This window comes from Paroedura picta, chromosome 2 (genome assembly GCF_049243985.1).
Source record: "Paroedura picta isolate Pp20150507F chromosome 2, Ppicta_v3.0, whole genome shotgun sequence".
Classification (NCBI taxonomy): Eukaryota; Metazoa; Chordata; class Lepidosauria; order Squamata; family Gekkonidae; genus Paroedura; species Paroedura picta.
In genome coordinates this window covers 182965569-182984166 of record NC_135370.1, presented here as the reverse complement: position 1 = coordinate 182984166, position 18598 = coordinate 182965569, and the positions used below count along the sequence as shown (strand labels likewise).

Below are 18598 nucleotides of genomic sequence, written 5' to 3'. Positions count from 1 at the left end.
AATAAGCAACTGGTAAAGAGCCACAGGAATGATTAAGCACTTATTCAAGCAGATGAACCACAAAATACACAGGTTTCCCCCTTTTTATTCCACTATACATGTTCCTGGGACCTTGCTTTTGTCTTTCTAGCGGCTGTTCTCCAGAATTCCACGGTCCAGGCTGGCTCTTTGAGGTCTCTCCTCCCTCCAGGAAACTTGGAAAATCCTATTCATCAAGCATCTCTGATTTGATCTATTACCTGCTTGGGTAGATTGCTCCTCTGGCTTTATTCACAAGCTCTCAAGTGAACTATTACGCCTTCCCATATCAGGAACGGCACTCAGGTCTGGTTCAGAGATATAGCTAGTGTACCGGAATACCTGAAAGGTGTCTTCAGGCTTATGGAAAGAAGACTCCTCCGTCTGCAGACACTGAGATATCAGCATCTTGCCGGTTTTAATGTTGACCCAGCTTCCCTCTGCAATGGAGACAGTGTTGTAAGTGGGCAAGAAGTCCTCCTCTGCATCTACGTACGTTAGGGATGAGCCAATGCTGGCCAGGGTAGCCCGGCTTAGTGTAGAACAAAGCACCTTCTCTGCTTCTTCAGGACCCTGCAGGTCTTCTCGCCAAGGGGGCGGAAGGCTATGATACGATGAATTACATTGGGTGGGGTGGCTGCCATGGCGAGATACTTGGCCTGAGCTCACTTGGCTACCACAACGAGATTGTGGCTGCATTTCTGCTTCTGGTCCTTCACATTCCTCTGGATCAGATTTCGGTGACCTTGAGTGTTCTTCAGCTGCATCTCTATAGTCTTCTCGAGCTGCTTTGCCCAGGATCAAAAAAGAGGTTACGCTGGTCTGCTGACAGTGGCTGATCAGCAGCTTGCCAGTCTTTCTGTTCAGCCAGATCCCATCTTCCAGGGAAATTATGCTGTATGTCTGAAGAGCTTCATCTTCACCTTCTGTATATGATAAACTCTCTAAAGTCCCTTTGCTTTCAGACTCTCCCGGTTGCTGGATTTGGCTTTCCACAGTACTTATGTTGCTTCTGTAGGGAAATTCATCATCTGTCGGCTGCTGGCTTCTTTGTGGGAATTCCTGGTTCACACCCACCTGGCTGCTCCACTGAGACTGGGGCATATCGACCTTTTGGATATCCTGCCGGGACTCAAGGATGTTGGCTGACTGGCTATCCAGGCAGGACTGGGGCACATCGACCGGCTGGCTGCCTTGCCGGGACTGCTGTATATCAACCTGTTGGCCGCTCCGTCGGGACTCAAGCACATCAGCCTGTTGGCTGCCCCGGGGGGACTTGGCTACGTCTACCTGCTGGCTGCTCCGTCGGGACTCAAGCACATCAGCCTGTTGACTGCCCCGGGGGGACTTGGCCACGTCAACCTGCTGGCCGCTCCGTCGGGACTCAAGCACATCAGCCTGTTGACTGCCCCGGGGGGACTTGGCCACGTCTACCTGTTGGCTGCTCCGTCGGGACTCAAGCACATCAGCCTGTTGACTGCCCCGGGGGGACTTGGCCAGTTCTACCTGCTGGCTGCTCCGTCGGGACTCAAGCACATCAGCCTGTTGACTGCCCCGGGGGGACTTGGCCACGTCTACCTGTTGGCTGCTCCGTCGGGACTCAAGCACATCAGCCTGTTGACTGCCCCGGGGGGACTTGGCCAGTTCTACCTGCTGGCTGCTCCGTCGGGACTCAAGCACATCAGCCTGTTGACTGCCCCGGGGGGACTTGGCCACGTCTACCTGTTGGCTGCTCCGTCGGGACTCAAGCACATCAGCCTGTTGACTGCCCCGGGGGGACTTGGCCAGTTCTACCTGCTGGCTGCTCCGTCGGGACTCAAGCACATCAGCCTGTTGACTGCCCCGCGGGGACTTGGCCACGTCTACCTGTTGGCTGCTCCGTCGGGACTCAAGCACATCAGCCTGTTGACTGCCCCGGGGGGACTTGGCCACATCAACCTGCTGGCTGCTCCGTCGGGACTCAAGCACATCAGCCTGTTGACTGCCCCTTGGAGACTTGGCCACGTCTACCTGTTGGCTGCTCCGTCGGGACTCAAGCACATCAGCCTGTTGACTGCCCCGCGGGGACTTGGCCACGTCTACCTGTTGGCTGCTCTGTCGGGACTCAAGCACATCAGCCTGTTGACTGCCCCGGGGGGACTTGGCCACATCAACCTGCTGGCTGCTCCGTCGGGACTCAAGCACATCAGCCTGTTGGCTGCCCCTTGGAGACTTGGCCACGTCTACCTGTTGGCTGCTCCGTCGGGACTCAAGCACATCAGCCTGTTGACTGCCCCTTGGAGACTTGGCCACGTCTACCTGTTGGCTGCTCCGTCGGGACTCAAGCACATCAGCCTGTTGACTGCCCCTTGGAGACTTGGCCACGTCTACCTGTTGGCTGCTCCGTCGGGACTCAAGCACATCAGCCTGTTGACTGCCCCGCGGGGACTTGGCCACGTCTACCTGTTGGCTGCTCCGTCGGGACTCAAGCACATCAGCCTGTTGACTGCCCCGCGGGGACTTGGCCACGTCTACCTGTTGGCTGCTCCGTTGGGACTCAAGCACATCAGCCTGTTGACTGCCCCGGGGGGACTTGGCCAGTTCTACCTGTTGGCTGCTCCGTTGGGACTCAAGCACATCAGCCTGTTGACTGCCCCGCGGGGACTTGGCCACATCAACCTGTTGGCTTCCCCGTCTGGACTCAAGCTTCTCAGCTTGTTTGCTGCCCTGCTGGGATTGGGTCACATCAACCTGTTGGCTGCTTTTCTGGGAAAGGGGCACAATGGCATGCTGGCTGCTCTGCGGGGACTTGGACACATCTTTGTATAAGCTCTGTCTTCGAAATTGTATCACAATGTCCTCTTGGCTGCTCATTAATGGTTCAAGAGGCAGCGGCTTCCCTTCTTGCATTCCATTATCCTTAAGAGACACTGTTCCTTGGTCTTCAGATGCCTCTGATGGGCCCTCAGTGCGGGATTCATCCTGGCCTCCATGTTGCTGACCACCAGAATCTTTTCCATCAGCCTCAGGCCTAGAAAGTTTCAACTTCTCTACTTCAGGCTGAGCAGTTTTTGATAGGCTTTCTTTTGAAGTGAGTTTTAGTTTTTTTGCTATATAATCCTGAAGCCAACTTCTATCCGTCTGTTGACCGCTGCATGTCATTAATTTGCCAGATCTTCTGTTTATCCAAGTATTTATCTCAAGAGAAATAATGCTATATGTTTGTTGAGCTTTTGCAGAAAAGGAGGACTTCTGTTTTGGCTGAGTCGTTTCAGGAGGAGTTGGCACTTGGGGTTCTTTTTCAGAACCCAACTTCAATTCTTCTTGTAGCCGCTGCTGGCTGTTATTTTGGGGTTCATGACTTAATCGTTGCTCATTACTAGGTTGCTCACTGTCTCTCCGGAACTCAGATGCAGTTGCCTGTCCACTCCCTCTCTGGGACTCAGGTGTGGGAGGTTGTCCGCTCTCTCTCTGGGACTCAGGTGTGGGAGGTTGTCCGCTCTCTCTCTGGGACTCAGGTGTGGGAGGTTGTCCGCTCTCTCTCTGGGACTCAGGTGTGGGAGGTTGTCCGCTCTCTCTCCGGGACTCAGGTGTGGGAGGTTGTCCACTCTCTCTCTGGGACTCAGGTGTGGGAGGTTGTCCACTCTCTCTCCGGGACTCAGATGCTGTTGGTTGCTGGCTCCCTCTCCGAGGCTCAGGTGATATTGGCTGTTCACTCACTCTCTGGGATTCAGGAGCTGCAAATTCTTTGCTCCTTCTCCGGGACTCAGGTGCAGTAGGCTGTTCACTCCCTCTCCGGGACTCAGGTGATATAAATTCTTTGCTCCCTTTGCAGGACTTGGGTGTGGTAAACTGCTGGCTCCCTCCCCGGGACTCGGTTGTTGTAGGTTGTTCACTCCCTTTCCGGGACTCAGGTACTATTGGCTGTTCGTTCTTTCTCTCAGATTCAGATGCTGTACATTCTTTGCTCCCTCTCCGGGACTCCGCTGCAGTAAACGGTTGGCTCCCTCTCCGGGACTCGGTTGTTGTAGGCTGTTCACTCTGTCTCCGGGACTCGGATGCTGTAGGCTGTTCACTCCCTTTCCGGGACTCAGGTGCTGTAAATTCTTTGCTCCCTCTCTGGGACTCAGCTGCGGTAAACTGTTGGCTCCCTCTCCGGGACTCAGGTGCGGTAAACTGTTGGCTCCCTCTCCGGGACTCGGGTGCTATTGGCTGTTCGTTCTCTCTCTGGGATTCAGGTGCTGTAAATTCTTTGCTCCCTCTCCGGGACTCGGGTACGGTAAACTGTTGGCTCCCTTTCCGGGACTCAGGTGCTGTAAATTCTTTGCTCCCTCTCCGGGACTCAGCTGTGGTAAACTGTTGGCTCCCTCTCCGGGACTCGGGTGCTATTGGCTGTTCATTCTCTCTCTGGGATTCAGGTGCTGTAAATTCTTTGCTCCCTCTCCGGGACTCGGCTGCGGTAAACTGTTGGCTCCCTCTCCGGGACTCGGGTGCTATTGGCTGTTCATTCTCTCTCTGGGATTCAGGTGCTGTAAATTCTTTGCTCCCTCTCCGGGACTCAGCTGCGGTAAACTGTTGGCTCCCTCTCCGGGACTCGGGTGCTGTAGGCTGTTCACTGCCTTTCCGGGACTCGGGTCCTGTAGGCTGTTCACTGCCTTTCCGGGACTCGGGTGCTGTAGGCTGTTCACTGCCTTTCCGGGACTCGGGTCCTGTAGGCTGTTCACTGCCTTTCCGGGACTCGGGTGCTGTAGGCTGTTCACTGCCTTTCCGGGACTCGGGTGCTGTTGGCAGTTCGTTCTCTCTCTGGGATTCAGGTGCTGTAAATTCTTTGCTCTCTCTTCGGGACTCGGGTACGGTAAACGGTTGGCTCCCTTTCCGGGACTCAGGTGCTGTAAATTCTTTGCTCCCTCTCCGGGACTCAGCTGCGGTAAACTGTTGGCTCCCTCTCTGGGACTCAGGTGCTGTAGGCTGTCCACTCCCTCTCCGGGACTCGGGTGCTATTGGCTGTTCGTTCTCTCTCTGGGATTCAGGTGCTGTAAATTCTTTGCTCCCTCTTCGGGACTCGGGTACGGTAAACTGTTGGCTCCCTCTCCGGGACTCAGGTGCTGTAAATTCTTTGCTCCCTCTCCGGGACTCAGCTGTGGTAAACTGTTGGCTCCCTCTCCGGGACTCAGGTGCTATTGGCTGTTCGTTCTCTCTCTGGGATTCAGGTGCTGTAAATTCTTTGCTCCCTCTCCGGGACTCAGCTGCGGTAAACTGTTGGCTCCCTCTCCGGGACTCGGGTGCTATTGGCTGTTCGTTCTCTCTCTGGGATTCAGGTGCTGTAAATTCTTTGCTCCCTTTCCGGGACTCAGCTGCGGTAAACTGTTGGCTCCCTCTCCGGGACTCAGGTGCTGTAAATTCTTTGCTCCCTCTCCGGGACTCGGGTGCTATAGGCTGTGCACTCTGTCTCCGGAATTCAGTTGCAGTAGGCTGTTGGCTCCCTCTCCGGGACTCAGGTGTGGTTGGCTGTTTACTCCCTCTCCGGGACTCGGGTGCTGTAGGCTGTTTACTCTCTCTCTGGGACTCAGGTTCTGTAAACTCTTGGGTGTCCCTCTGGGATTCGGGTACAATGGGCTGTTCACTCCTCTTCTCGGAATCAAAAGCAGTGAGTTGTTGACTGTCTCTTCGGGACTCAGATGTAGTAGGCTCTTGATTGGTTCTCTGGATTGACTTCTGATCCTCCAGTTCTCCAGTCTTTGATACTGTTTTCTTACTAAGTTGTTTTTTTGCCCTATAATTCTGCAGCCAACTATCTATAGTCTGTTGACTTTGGTTTTTCATTAATATACCAGTTCTTCTATTTAGCCAGGTAGTTCTTTCTATTGAGATAATACTATGTGTCTGCTGACCAAATGATGCTTTTCGTTTTTGCTGGACTTGCTCACTTTTAGGAGCTATGGGGATCTGGGGTTCATTTTCATCTTCCCTCTTGTATTCGGTTCCTAGTGGCTGGTGGCTGCCACCCTGAGATTCCTGTGTCACTGTCTGGTGAGTATCATAAAAGGGGTCTTCTTCAGGTATCTTGTATCCTTGCTGAGAGCTATCTACTTGAACCTGAGGATTGTATTTGCTGCTACGGCGGGAATCTTGCAATACAAGTGGAAGGCTACTCTGACGGAAGTCTTGGAGTTCATATTCCCTGGTGCCATGGTAGGATTCTGGAAATTTAGATGGAAGACTGCCTCGGTGGTGTTCTTGAATTTCATTCAGTTTGCTTTCAAGGTCTTGCGGTTCCCGTGGCAGGGGACCAAGGCAGATTTCCCGGATTTCAGGTTGTTGGATAGGACTGCAAGTGTCTTCCAATTGGACTGAAAGATTCACTAAATTGAATCCTCCTGGGCCATGCTGCTGGCTGTGGTGAGAACCCTGCAATCCAACTGTTGTACTAATTTTAGAATTTGCTGGCACGTCTGTCTGCAGATCTTTTTCTAACAGTGTTTTTCTCAGACTCTCAGCACTGTCTGTCTGCTGAGCACAATCTATTTTACTTTTGCGTACTTTTCTATGTTGCTTGATTTTTTGTTCCTCCGACTTTAATTGGATGCTGTGGTAAGACTCCTGACCTATTAGTGGTTGACTGGTAATCCTCGATTCTTTTTGCTCTACCTGTTGAATACTATGATGAGAGTCTTGTATGGCCAGCTGTGATATCTGTTTTTGTGGCTTTGGAATACTGCATTGAGATTCTTGCAACTCAACGCCCTGACTACCAAGTCTTACTTCTTGTCCTTCTAATTGCTGAACATTACAGCGAGAGTCCTGTCCTTCTGGAAACTTACCACCATGTCTTGATTCCAACTCTTCCAGCTGCTGAATACTGTAGCGAGACTCTTGAACTGCAGGTTGTTGACTACCATGTCGTGATTCCTGTCGCTCTGATTGTTGAATACTGTGGTGAGATTCTTGTCCTGCAGGTTGCTGGCTACCACGTCGTGATTCCTGCCCTGTTTGTTGAATACTGTGGCGAGACTCTTGTCCTACAGGTTGACTACCGTGTCGTGGTTCCTGTTCCTCTGTTTGTTGAATACTGTGGCGAGACTCTTGTACTGTGGCTTGTTGACTACCATGTCGTGATTCCCGTCGCTCTGTTTGTTGAATACTATGGCGAGATTCTTGAACAACAGGTTGTTGACTACCATGTCGTGATTTCCGACCCTCTGTCTGTTGAATACTGTGGTGAGACTCTTGTCCTACAGGTTCCTGACTACCACGTCGTGGTTCCTGTTCCTCTCTTTGTTGAATACTGTGGTGAGACTCTTGTATTGCGGGTTGTTGGCTACCACGTCGTGATTCACATTCCTTTGTCTGTTGAATACTATGGCGAGACTGTTGTACCAAAAGTTGTTGACTACCATGTTGTGATTTTTGTCCCTCTGTCTGTTGAATACTATGGCGAGACTCTTGTCCTACAGGTTGTTGGCTACCACGTCGTGGTTCCTGTCCCTCTGTCTGTTGAATACTGTGGCGAGACTCTTGTACCAAAAGTTGTTGACTACCATGTTGTGATTTTTGTCCCTCTGTCTGTTGAATACTATGGCGAGACTCTTGTCCGACAGGTTGTTGGCTACCACGTCGTGGTTCCTGTTCCTCTGTCTGTTGAATACTGTGGCGAGACTCTTGTACCAAAAGTTGTTGACTACCATGTTGTGATTTTTGTCCCTCTGTCTGTTGAATACTATGGTGAGACTCTTGTCCTACAGGTTGTTGGCTACCACGTCGTGGTTCCTGTTCCTCTGTCTGTTGAATACTGTGGCGAGACTCTTGTTCTACCGGTTGTTGGCTACCACGTTGTGGTTCCTGTTCCTCTGTCTGTTGAATACTGTGGTGCGAGTCTTGTACTACAGGTTGTTGGCTACCACGTCGTAGTTCCGGTTCCTCTGTCTGTTGAATACTATGGCGAGACTCTTGTACCACAGGTTGTTGGCTACCACGGCTTAAATCCTCTTTCTCTAGCTGTTGGCTGCTACGGTGGGTTTCTTGTACCGCAGATGAAATTATAGCTGCTTCATTATTAGACGTCTCTTTATCTGAAATTCTGCTTGTTTCAGTTTCTTGTCTAAAAAGATGCAGAATTTCAGAGAGTGATATCAGTCCATATACCCTATCTGTTTGTTGAGCCTTACATACCATTTTTATACCTGTTTTTTCGCTGATCCACATTGCTTCCTCCTCTACATCATCGTTCAAGGTTTGCCCTTGGGAATTTTTTCGGCTCTTCAGGGACTGGTAGCCAATGGACTGCAGACTGGCGTGCCGAGATTCCCACCTTTGTTCTTGTTGAGTAACCCCTTGAGATTCCTTTTCTTCGGGCTGCTGAGAGTCAGGCTTCTCTAGCTGACGACCAGTATGGTGGGGTTCCTGACCCTTCAACTGTTCATTCCTATATCTAAGTTCTTGCACCATTTCAGTGTCTTCGGGCAAAATCATCTCCTGTTCCGACTGTGCTCGGGAAGACTTGTGGCTGTGTGTCATCTGGTGGCCAACGGACTGCTGACTACTACGGCGGGATTCCTGGCCTAGAACCCGATGGCTGCTGCAGCGGGATTGCTTCCTAAGAGATGTCGCGCTGCCAGAAATATCCGTCTGCTGGCTTTGTTCCATGAAATCTTTTCGCCTAAAAATGCTCACTTTGCTATCTGTCTGCAAGGATTGGTCCAGTACGTCTTTGCTAGAAAGTGTCCTCCTTGGGGGTTCTTCCTCCACCCCTGGGCCAGTATCTCCACATTCCTGGTTTGGGATCTCATTGTTATTCTCACTGATCTCCTCATTTTGTTTCTGTTCCTCAACGTCTAGAATTTCTTCACTCCCAAGGATTATCTTGTCAAGAGTGGGCTCAGAACCATCCATATTTACTTGTGCCTTTGACTTCTAAATTAGGAGCTGAGCCCCTATAGCAGATGTTGCAGCTCGGACAAGTCAAAATCTCTGCCCCCCCCCCCTTATCTGGTTCCCTCGTTGTTGGCCAACCTAATCTAGGAATAAAGAAACCATGTGAGCTAGCTTGTCTGATCCCACTTCATGGGGGTTGTTTTATTCTTTTCATCAGGGCAATGACTGGTAAGTCGTTGGCATCATTGTCCAGATGGAGAGCAGATCCCTTTGCGTCCCTTCACCTTGTTCTTACTGCAAGCCGTCTGGAACCATGGCCCTTAGGGGAAAGCAACAGCCATGGATAAACTGGTCACCGGCACTCTCTTTCAGTGGTGGCGGTCTTCTCACCACCACTATTGTTGTTCTAGAAGCTTTAGAAGATGGTCTATGACATCACAGGCTATTCCACTCTAGCCACTCATTTTACTACAGCGGAGGAAGACCTAAGTCAGAGCTCTAGGACTGGATCCAAAGGGTTCCCTAATTTGAGCCATTGAGAAGTCTAATTTGAGGTCAGTCTGCAGTATGACTTCTGCAGGAATCGTCTTTAAGAGGAGGCGACTTATCGAGCGATCCTGAATGTGTCTACCCAAAAGGAATTCCAATTTGATCCAACAGAGCTTCTTCGTAGGAAAGTGTTCTTAGGAATGCAGTCTAAGAGCTCCTTTTGTTAACAGGTCTCTGGAGTGATGGCATTTAAAGTTCTGCTCTCCAGGTATCAGTTGGGGCCAATGGTCTTTTTGAGTGAATGCGTGGTCATAGTTTTTCCTCCCAAGATCGTTTTTCTTTCTGTGTTGTAGACTTAATCCTTAATATTTACACAGCATTGTGTTTACTTTACACAGTAGCTCTTTGGAATCTTTAGAGTAGCCTCATAAGACCACTATGGTTATTTCCATAATGTGGGGGGGGGAGGGAAGGGGGCTGAAAGACTTGCCAGAGGAATCTAGTGAAGAGGGTCACGAACTCTGGGTTGGGATTTTGCTGGAGATTTGGGAGTGGAGCTTGGGAAGATTTCTCAGCAGGGTCTAATGGCACTGTCCGCCCTCAAAAGCAGCCATTTTTCCCCATGACAACTGATCTCTGTCATTTGCAGAACAGTTCTAATTTCGGGAGATCTCTAGGTCCCATCAGCAGTCCTACTAGTTAATTTGTGACACAGTTAAGATTTGAACTGGGGATTTTCCAGATCGCAGCTCTGTCTGTTGACCACTAAGCTACGCTAGTTGCTAAATGTTTGCTTTATACAGTAAGTAGGGTTGCTAGGTCCCCTTGGCCAATGGTAGGGGGTTGGGTGTAGGCGATGAAGCCTGGCCCCATTATGCACGATAGTGCACTTTCAAAGTGAATTATCCTGCTCTGCACAGACCCAGCTGCAAAAAAGAAGAGTTGGTACTTATATGCCACTTTTCTCTACCAGGAGTCTCAAAGCGGCTTACAATCCCCTTCCCTTTCCTCTCCCCACAACAGACACCCTGTGAGGTGGGTGGGACTGAGAGAGCCCTGATATTATTGCTCGGTCAGAACAGCTTTCTCAGTGCTATGGTGAGCCCAAGGTCACCCAGCCGGTTGTATGTGGAGGAGTGGGGAATCAAACTCAGCTTGCCAGATTAGAAATCCGCACTCCTAACCACTACACCAAGCTGGCTCTCTACTGGCACCAAGCTGGCTTGGTTTAGAGAGCACTTCGAAAGTGTATTCTCCAGTGGAACAGGCTTCCTCGGGAGGTGAGGGTTCTCCATCTTTGTAGATTTTTAAGCAGAGGCTGGATAGCCATCTGACGGAGAGGCTGATTCTGTGAAGGTTCAAGGGGGTAGCAGGTGACAGTGGGTGAGCGACAGGGTTGTGAGTGTCCTGCATGGTGCAGGGGGTTGGACTAGATGACCAATGAGGTTCCTTCCAACTCTAGGATTCTGTGATTCTAATGCAAATTGTAAGAAAAATAGTCTAAAGTATAGTTTGATGGTGTTAATGCTGCCATATAGATCATAAAGAGAAATGAAAGCCGATATTACGTATTCATTTCTTATATGTACTGAATTGGCCTTCAAACACAAGTCTCTGTGAGACAAGCCTCATTTGCCCTCTCCCCTCCTCCCTCCCCCGCCACCTCTAACAGTTGCTGTAAGGTCCACAATAGGGTTGCCAACTCCAAGTGGGACCCGGAGATATCCCATCATTACAACAGATCTCTGAAACAGAAACAGAAAATGTTTGCTTTTGAGGAAGGACTGTATAGGTCTCTCCCCTCCTCAAATCTTCACTCTACCCAGGTTTTACCCCCCCCCCTAATCCTGTAACTTCTCAACATAAAGTGGGTAACTTTATGAGAAATGCAAGATTAGCAACCATGCACCAGCAGCTTCCACGCCATCAGGGAAAGCCTCCACCCAAGAGCATTTAATATGTGGAACTCACTGCCTCAAGAAGTGGTAGAGATTAAGCATAGACAGCTTCAAGACAGGACTGGAGAAACATATGGAGTTCCCGCCCTGCTGGTGGATCTCCTGATTGCACCTCGGTTTTAGCTACCATGTCATACAGTGTGTTGGATTGGGTGGGCTTCTCTTATAGCCTTCTCTTGCAGTGTTACCAGACCTCAGTAGGGAAAAAGATGGATATTTTGGGGTGGAAGCTGAGGAGGGCTTTCCATGAGGTACAAGGCCTGCCTTCCAAAGTGGACATTTTCTCCAGGAGAGCTAACCATAATGCCATGTGATAATCCAAAAACGAAATCAAAAGGCCAAAATAATGATTCTCTCATCCACACTTACTAGGTGTATTAATCATTCAACTTCTTGGTTGCCAAGAAATTGAATGTTTAATATATACCTAATAAGAGTGGTTGAGAGACTCATTATTTTGGCCTTTTGATTTCGTTTTTTTGATCGTCTGCACCATTAAAATCAACAAAACGTGATTCTGGGCATCAGCTTGCGTGTGCGTACACATTCATGCTTAATGCCCAGAAAGCTGATGCCCAGAATCGATGTCTGAGCAGCAGCTCCTTCCCCACCGCCGCTGCGCAGCCCCCTCGACCTACCTGCGGCCTCCCCGCCCCCGCAAGTCACCTGAAGGCGCCGGCACCGCCCACTCTTGACTGACACCTCCCGCGAAAAGCGGCTCCGCCGGCGCTGCACCACCCTCGGCCTCTAGGGGGCGCAATGATGCGAGGCTGGCTGGGGGGGAAGCGGGAGGCCGGACCGCTCGCCCTCCGCGCCTGCGCACTGCGACCGGGACGGCGGCGGCCGCGGCCCAGGCTTGGCACAGCGGAGCGGCGGCGGCGGCGGCTGCAGCGGGTGGCCCGGATGTGACCGCTGCCGGCCGGGCCGGCGAGGGGAGCCGGGGAGGGGGAGAGCGGCGGCGCCCCTCCTCCGGGCGGGGGGGGCGCGCGGGAGACCGGAGGGGGAGGCTATGCAGCCGCCTCAGCCGCCCCCCTACGAGTTTCTCAGCGACGAGAACGGCCAGAAATGGCGGGGGCTCCTCGTGCCGGCCCTGCGCAAGGTCAGTCGGCGCGCGCCCGTGCTCGTGCCCGCCACCGCGCGCGCCCCTCCCCTCACGCGCGGCTCGACTCTGCCTCCCCTCCCCCCCCCCCCGAAAAAACCGCCCCTCAACGGCTTCTCCCCCTCAGCGCTCGCCGCGCGTCAGTGGCCACGCCCACCACCCCTCCCCGCGGGGCACGCCCCCTGCCCCTCGCCCGCCAATAGGACCCCTCGCAGCCCGCGCCGCCCCCTCCCGCTCGGCTCCCCAGCTTCGTTCGTTCGGGGGCGGTCCCAAGGGCCTTCTTCATCCGCAGGCCCCCTCCCCTTTTAGGCGCACAACGTCCCTGCGAGGTAGGGCAGGGCACGGGATAGTCGTTCTGAGGCCATCCTTGGCAGCAGGACAACACTCTTGCCGTGTGGCACACCCTGCCAGTGTATTCCCCGTTTGTTTCACCTCATCTCTTTTATACTTTGCATTTCTCTCCAGTAGGGATCCGAGCAGGTTCGCCTCGCCTCCGTTTTATCCCCACAACAGCCCTGCGAGGTACTGCAGGGGGCCGGAGAGTTGTTCTGAGCCCAGCCTTGTCAGCAAGGCAACACCTTTGCTGTGTGGCATGCCCCCCACCCACCCCCCACCCCCCACTGCATTCCCTGTTTGTTTCACCTTAACTTATTTTAAACTTTTTTCCTGCAGCAGGTACACAAGCAGGTTCACCTGCGGTTTATCCCCAAAACAGCCCTGCAAGGGAGGGCAGGGCACGGGATAGTGACTGGCCCTCGTTCCTCCAGCAAGGCAGATTCGAATCTGGCTCTCCCCATTCCCAACCCAACGTTATCAGCGTGACGCCAGCCTTGCTGTGCGAACAATCCCCCACACTGTATTCCAAATTTGTTTCACTTTACTTCTTTTTTACCTCACCTTTCTCCCCAGTAAGGGACCCAAGGAAGTTCACCTGTTCTCCATTTTATCCTCATAACAGCCCTGAGAGGTAGGGCTTTCACGTGAACGCCCACTTCCTCGTATCTCATACGAGCTTATACCTTGAATAAAACGTTGTGGGTCTTATAGGTGCTCCTTGACTCAAATTTTGTCCTGCGAGGTAGGTTACGCTGAGAGAGCGTGAGCAGCCGAAGGTCACCCAGTGGGCTTCCATTTGGTTGAAGTCGTCCAAACCCAAACAACATCGACTGGGCCCCCGATCCTCCCTCCCTTGTACCCATACGCTGACCAGTCATGGGTCTGGTAGATTGTTTATGATTATTGTTTAGAATGTTATTTCCTCTGTTTATTGCTATTATTATTGCTGTTACTTTTATTTGATATAGTCACAGAGTCTGATGTACTGTTGTTTTTCATTCCACATGAACCGCCCTGAGCCTTAGGGGAGGGCAGTATACAAACACAATAAGATAGATAGGACAGACAGACAGACAGACAGACAGACAGACAGACAGACAGACAGACAGACAGACAGACAGAAAGAAAGAAAGAAAGAAAGAAAGAAAGAAAGAAAGAAAGAAAGAAAGAAAGAAAGGGTTTGAACCTGTGTCTTCCAGATACCGGTCTGACACTTATTCACTACTACACCACCCTGGCTCTTGTCTTCATGCTACTGTGCTTTTGTTTTTTAATTAAGACAGTCGTCTCTTGCTGTTTCCTCTCCCAGCCTTATGTGGTCTGAGTCCTGCGTACCTTAAGGACCATCTGTTTGCCTATACTCACCCGAAGAGGGACTCGCTTCACGCGTGCAATTTAGTAATCCCAGGCCCCAAAGTAATCCACTTGGCCTCTACTACAGCCAGGGCTTTTTTATTGGCAGCCCCAAACCGGCAGAACAGGCTCCCCAATACAATTCCAAAGCAGAGCTCTTTCACCAGGCTTTTGGATAAGACCAGCATCGAGGACCCTGTCATTGACCTCATTGCTGGGAAATGTAACATCAACTCCTAATACGTCCCTTTCACAGGTTATGCAGTTCCCGTTACCTGTAATTATCTTATTTCCCTGTTTGAAATGGTTATGAATGTTCAGTGTATTTTCTTGTTCCTGTTCTGTGTACGCTGCCTCGAGACTTCACAATGATGTGGGGCAGTACATAAGTCGAATGAATAAAATAAAATCCCCCAAGCGTCTGTGGCAGAGCAGGGATTCGAATCTGAGTCTACCAGATCTTAGCCCAGCTCTTTAACCATGACACCCTACTTCTGTAGCATCACCCCCACCCTGCTGTCTTCCCTGTTCGTCTCACCTTCTTTCCATTATCCCTTGCCTTTCTCCCCACCGGAGACTCAAAGCAAGTAGCCTCAGGCACCTGCGCTCCATTCTGTCCTCACAACAATCCTGTGAGGTTGGTTAAGCTGAGAATGTGACCGGCCCACGGTCGCCCAGCAAGTGGCCATGGCACAAGTGGCCCTCGTGGTTCCTAGCTGGACACTCAGTCTAACCCAGGGGTAGTCAAACTGCAGCCCTCCAGATGTCCATGGACTACAATTCCCAGAAGCCTCTGCCAGCAAATGCTGGCAGGGGACTCCTGGGAATTGTAGTCCATGGACATCTGGAGGGCCGCAGTTTGACTACCCCTGGTCTAACCCGTATATCACATTTGCTCTGTGCCAGACTCTGCCCCCCCCAAACTCTGCCCCCCAAACTACTTCTCTTGGTGAGGGTGTATTCGGGAGAGCATGGTGAGGGGTGGAGAATCACACACGTTGTGCATTTGAGTTGCTTACAGCTGACCCCTGCGGAGATGAGATTGGTCTAGGTAAGGTGCAGGTTACTACAAGTTTGATGTCTCTGTCTGTTCATGCACGTGTCTCTGCAGTCATCTTCCATAAACTGGGGTGCCTGATGCCTGAGAGGGATTAAGATGTGGAATTTGCTGCCAGAGCATGTAGTGATGGCCACAGGAATAAACAGCTGTAAAAAGAGACTAGATTGATTAATGGAGGATAAGCCTATCAATGGCTAATAAGCCTATCAATGGCTATCAAGAACCTCCACATTCAGAGGCACTAAGGCAGGGGAACTCGTTTGCTGGTGTGATCCAGCAGGGCTCTCCTGATGTTCTCATGAAGACCTCGGCCACTACATCCTATTGTTTGCCATGGAGAGGAATTGGTTGGCCACTGTGTGAGACAGGATGCTGGATTAAACGGACCCCTGGTCTGACCCAGCAGGGCTCTCCTGATGTCCTTAGGAAGACCTCGGCCTCTCTGCCCTGTTGCTGGCCCTCCAGAGGAACTGGCTGGCCCCTGTGTGAGACAGGAGGCTGGACTGGATGGACCCCTGGTCTGACCCAGCAGGGCTCTCCTGATGTCCTTAGGAAGGCCTCGGCCTCTCTGCCCTGTTGCTGGCCCTGCAGAGGAACTGGCTGGCCCCTGTGTGAGACAGGAGGCTGGACTGGATGGACCCCTGGTCTGATTCAGCAGGGCTCTCCTGATGTCCTTAGGAAGGCCTTGGCCTCTCTGCCCTGTTGCTGGCCCTCCAGAGGAACTGGCTGGCCCCTGGGTGAGACAGGAGGCTGGACTGGAGGGACCCCTGGTCTGACCCAGCAGGGCTCTCCTGATGTCCTTAGGAAGGCCTCGGCCTCTCTGCCCTGTGGTTGGCCCTCCAGAGGAACCAGTTGGCCTTTGTGAGGCAGGATACTGGACTGGATGGACCCCTGGTCTGGTCCAGCAGGTCTTCTCATGAAGACCTTGGCCACTACACCCTATTGTTTGCCATGAAGAGGAAGTGGTTGGCCACTGTGTGAGAAAGGATTTTGGCGGGGTAGTCAACCTGTGGTCCTCCACATGTTCATGGACTACAATTCCCATGAACCCCTGCCAGCGTTTGCTGGCAGGGGCTCATGGGAATTGTAGTCCATGAACATCTGGACCACAGGTTGACTACCCCTAGCCTAGGTGGTCTAATCCTGCAGGCCTCTTCTGTTGTCCTAATACCCAATCAGTTACAAGTCACAGGACATGTCCTTCCTCTGGGAAACTGGAAAAGATTGGCTTTACTTGCTTCAACTGTGGATTTTATATAATTATGATTCTCAGGCAAAACCCAAGCGTCTGATCTTTTTGCATACAGAACTGTTGGGTGCGTGCCAAAACCTACTCTTAAAGAGGCTGTTACGTAATTCTGAATGTGTAGTTACCTCTTATCTGTTATTTTCTTTCATATTTTACGTCTGAAATTGTGTCTTTTCCTAAAAGGGAGGAGGAGAACAGGTGCTTTTTGCAATCACTTTAAAGCCTTAGCAACAGCCAGGACAAGGGAGCCCATGTTGAAAACTCTCTGCTTCTTTGTTCCTTTTGTGAGATTCTACCAACAAGTGACAGAGACAGGTTTATCAGTGCTTAAAAGTCATGGAATGATGGCTGCCCACCATGTTAGATATCTGCTCACCCTTGCGGTGGAAAAGCCATTTACTTCTTTATCCTCCTTGCTCAGGAGCACAGGTGAGAGGCACCTGTTGCAGCCATCCTGCTCCTATGCTGTCTAGAGGTGGTCGGCCAGGCAGAATGCTGGATTTTGGTCATATCTGGCAGGGCTTTTCTGATGTTTTCCAATGTTCAGGGGGCATCCTCATCATTTTTATCGTGTTCTTTTCAAACTATCAGTCTCTAGCTCAGGGGTAGTCAAACTGCGGCCCTCCAGATGTCCATGGACTACAAGTCCCATGAGCTCCTGCCAGCAAATGCTGGCAGGGGCTCATGGGAATTGTAGTCCATGGACATCTGGAGGGCCGCAGTTTGACTACCCCTGCAGCTGTAAATGACGTATACAGGAAGCTAATGTCCCTTTCCCCAATTTTTAATTTCCGTCTAATGGAGGCAAAATATGCTCGTAGGGCATGCTGTCTTAATGAGGATTTCGTGGCACCCTGGGGGTTTCTTGATGGCCCTGGAAGAGTATCCTGAATGGGTGGGAGTGAATTAATTTTTAATATATTTTTAAAATTTGTTAAACATATCGATCTGCCCCCCCCCAAAAGCCAATGATGGGCCTGCTCGGGGTGGGAAGGGGAGGGGCCCTGGGTGGGCGTGTCCACAGCTCTGCTTCCCAACCACATTCTGCATGATTGTGCCACTTCTGGGGTTTCTAGAAGCCTCAAGAATGTTTCAGGGGTTTCTCACTGGTAAGAGAGTTGAGAAAAGCTGTCCTGGGGAATTTAGGAGTAAAAGTTTTTACCATGCTTCCTCTCTCACCACCTTTCATAGTATTGCATCATTTTGGAGGTAATTTCTTTTGTACTGGCTTGCATGTACTTTAGATCAGGATCTCAAACACAAGGACCCCGGGACAGAAGTGGCTCATTCAGGGTTCTTACCTGTTCCATGAACAACTGGTCATTGTTTCCTTTATTACCAGAGCTCAGAGGCTGGGCACTATGTCCCTGTCTACTGTCCTGGTGCTAATGCATAATGGGCAGGCATCAGGAAGATACTGTAATGAAATGCCACAATAGCGTTAATGTTTTAAGCATGTTTGTATTTTGCTCGTCCTTTATAAAGTTTAAGTCTCTGGCACCTGGCGTTAGGGCACACATGGCCTGCCCGGACAAAGTGACCTTTCATGTCCAGCCAAATGAGTCCAACACCTCTAGTTTAGATTGCTTCTTTCATCCCAAGGGTGAGTTTCTCGGGCCAAGGTTTTGTGGCAGCTGAAGGTTCTGGTAGGATTGCAAAATGGTGTTTGTGACAAGAGATGGGGTGGGTGCTACTAATTTATGGTTAACGGTTCTAGTGAAGGCTGATCGTTGAGCATGTTGTTTGTAAAATTTATAATATGCGCAATTTGTAAAACTACAGGTGCCATGACAAAATTTGAGTCCAGCGGCACCTTTAAGACCAACAAAGATTTATTCATGGCATGAGGTTTCACATGCACGCGTACTTCCTCAAAGAAACATTTTGTGCATGCACGTGAAAGCTCATGCCGTGAATAAATCTTTGTTGGCCTTAAAGGTTCCGGTGGACTCATGTTTTGTTGCTCTACTTCACACCAGCATGGCTATCTACTTTGGCACATGGCACATGTTAGCTGTACCTTCAGAGCCACCAGCATTGTGCTGAATAGTTTGTTGAAAGTAAGGCCTAAGTAAGGCCTCAGGATTTGAGTGTTTTGACATTTGTAAACTCACTGCTAATTGCATGTTCATTCTGCTCTTAAACTGCCTAAGCATTTTACATCATTTTCAAACACAATCCATTCT

At 50.9% G+C, this 18598-nt stretch overlaps 2 protein-coding genes across 8 annotated transcripts in view; one reads left to right on the top strand and one right to left on the bottom strand.

Moving 5' to 3' along the window:
- Positions 1-55: 55 nt before the first annotated feature.
- LOC143830925 (uncharacterized) lies at positions 56-10367 on the bottom strand. Of its 7 annotated transcripts, XM_077324109.1 has the most exons (3): positions 4308-10362; positions 4065-4091; positions 56-4028 (listed from the first exon to the last, which is right to left on the bottom strand). In XM_077324109.1, exons 1-3 carry the CDS (start codon positions 8884-8886, stop codon positions 271-273), a joined length of 8364 nt encoding a protein of 2787 aa, XP_077180224.1. In that variant the 5' UTR covers positions 8887-10362; the 3' UTR covers positions 56-270. The 7 variants fall into 7 exon arrangements, with proteins under 7 accessions (XP_077180224.1, XP_077180222.1, XP_077180225.1 ...); XM_077324107.1 differs by having other exon boundaries at positions 56-5279; positions 5352-10367; XM_077324110.1 differs by having other exon boundaries at positions 56-4595; positions 4920-10364.
- Positions 10368-12151: 1784 nt separating this feature from the next.
- Positions 12152-18598, top strand: part of SOS2 (SOS Ras/Rho guanine nucleotide exchange factor 2) — a 49075-nt gene continuing 42628 nt past the window's right edge. The window contains exon 1 of the mRNA XM_077324102.1: positions 12152-12414. Coding sequence (XP_077180217.1) covers positions 12325-12414 — 90 coding nt within the window. The 5' untranslated portion in view covers positions 12152-12324. The remainder of the gene's footprint in view (positions 12415-18598) is intronic.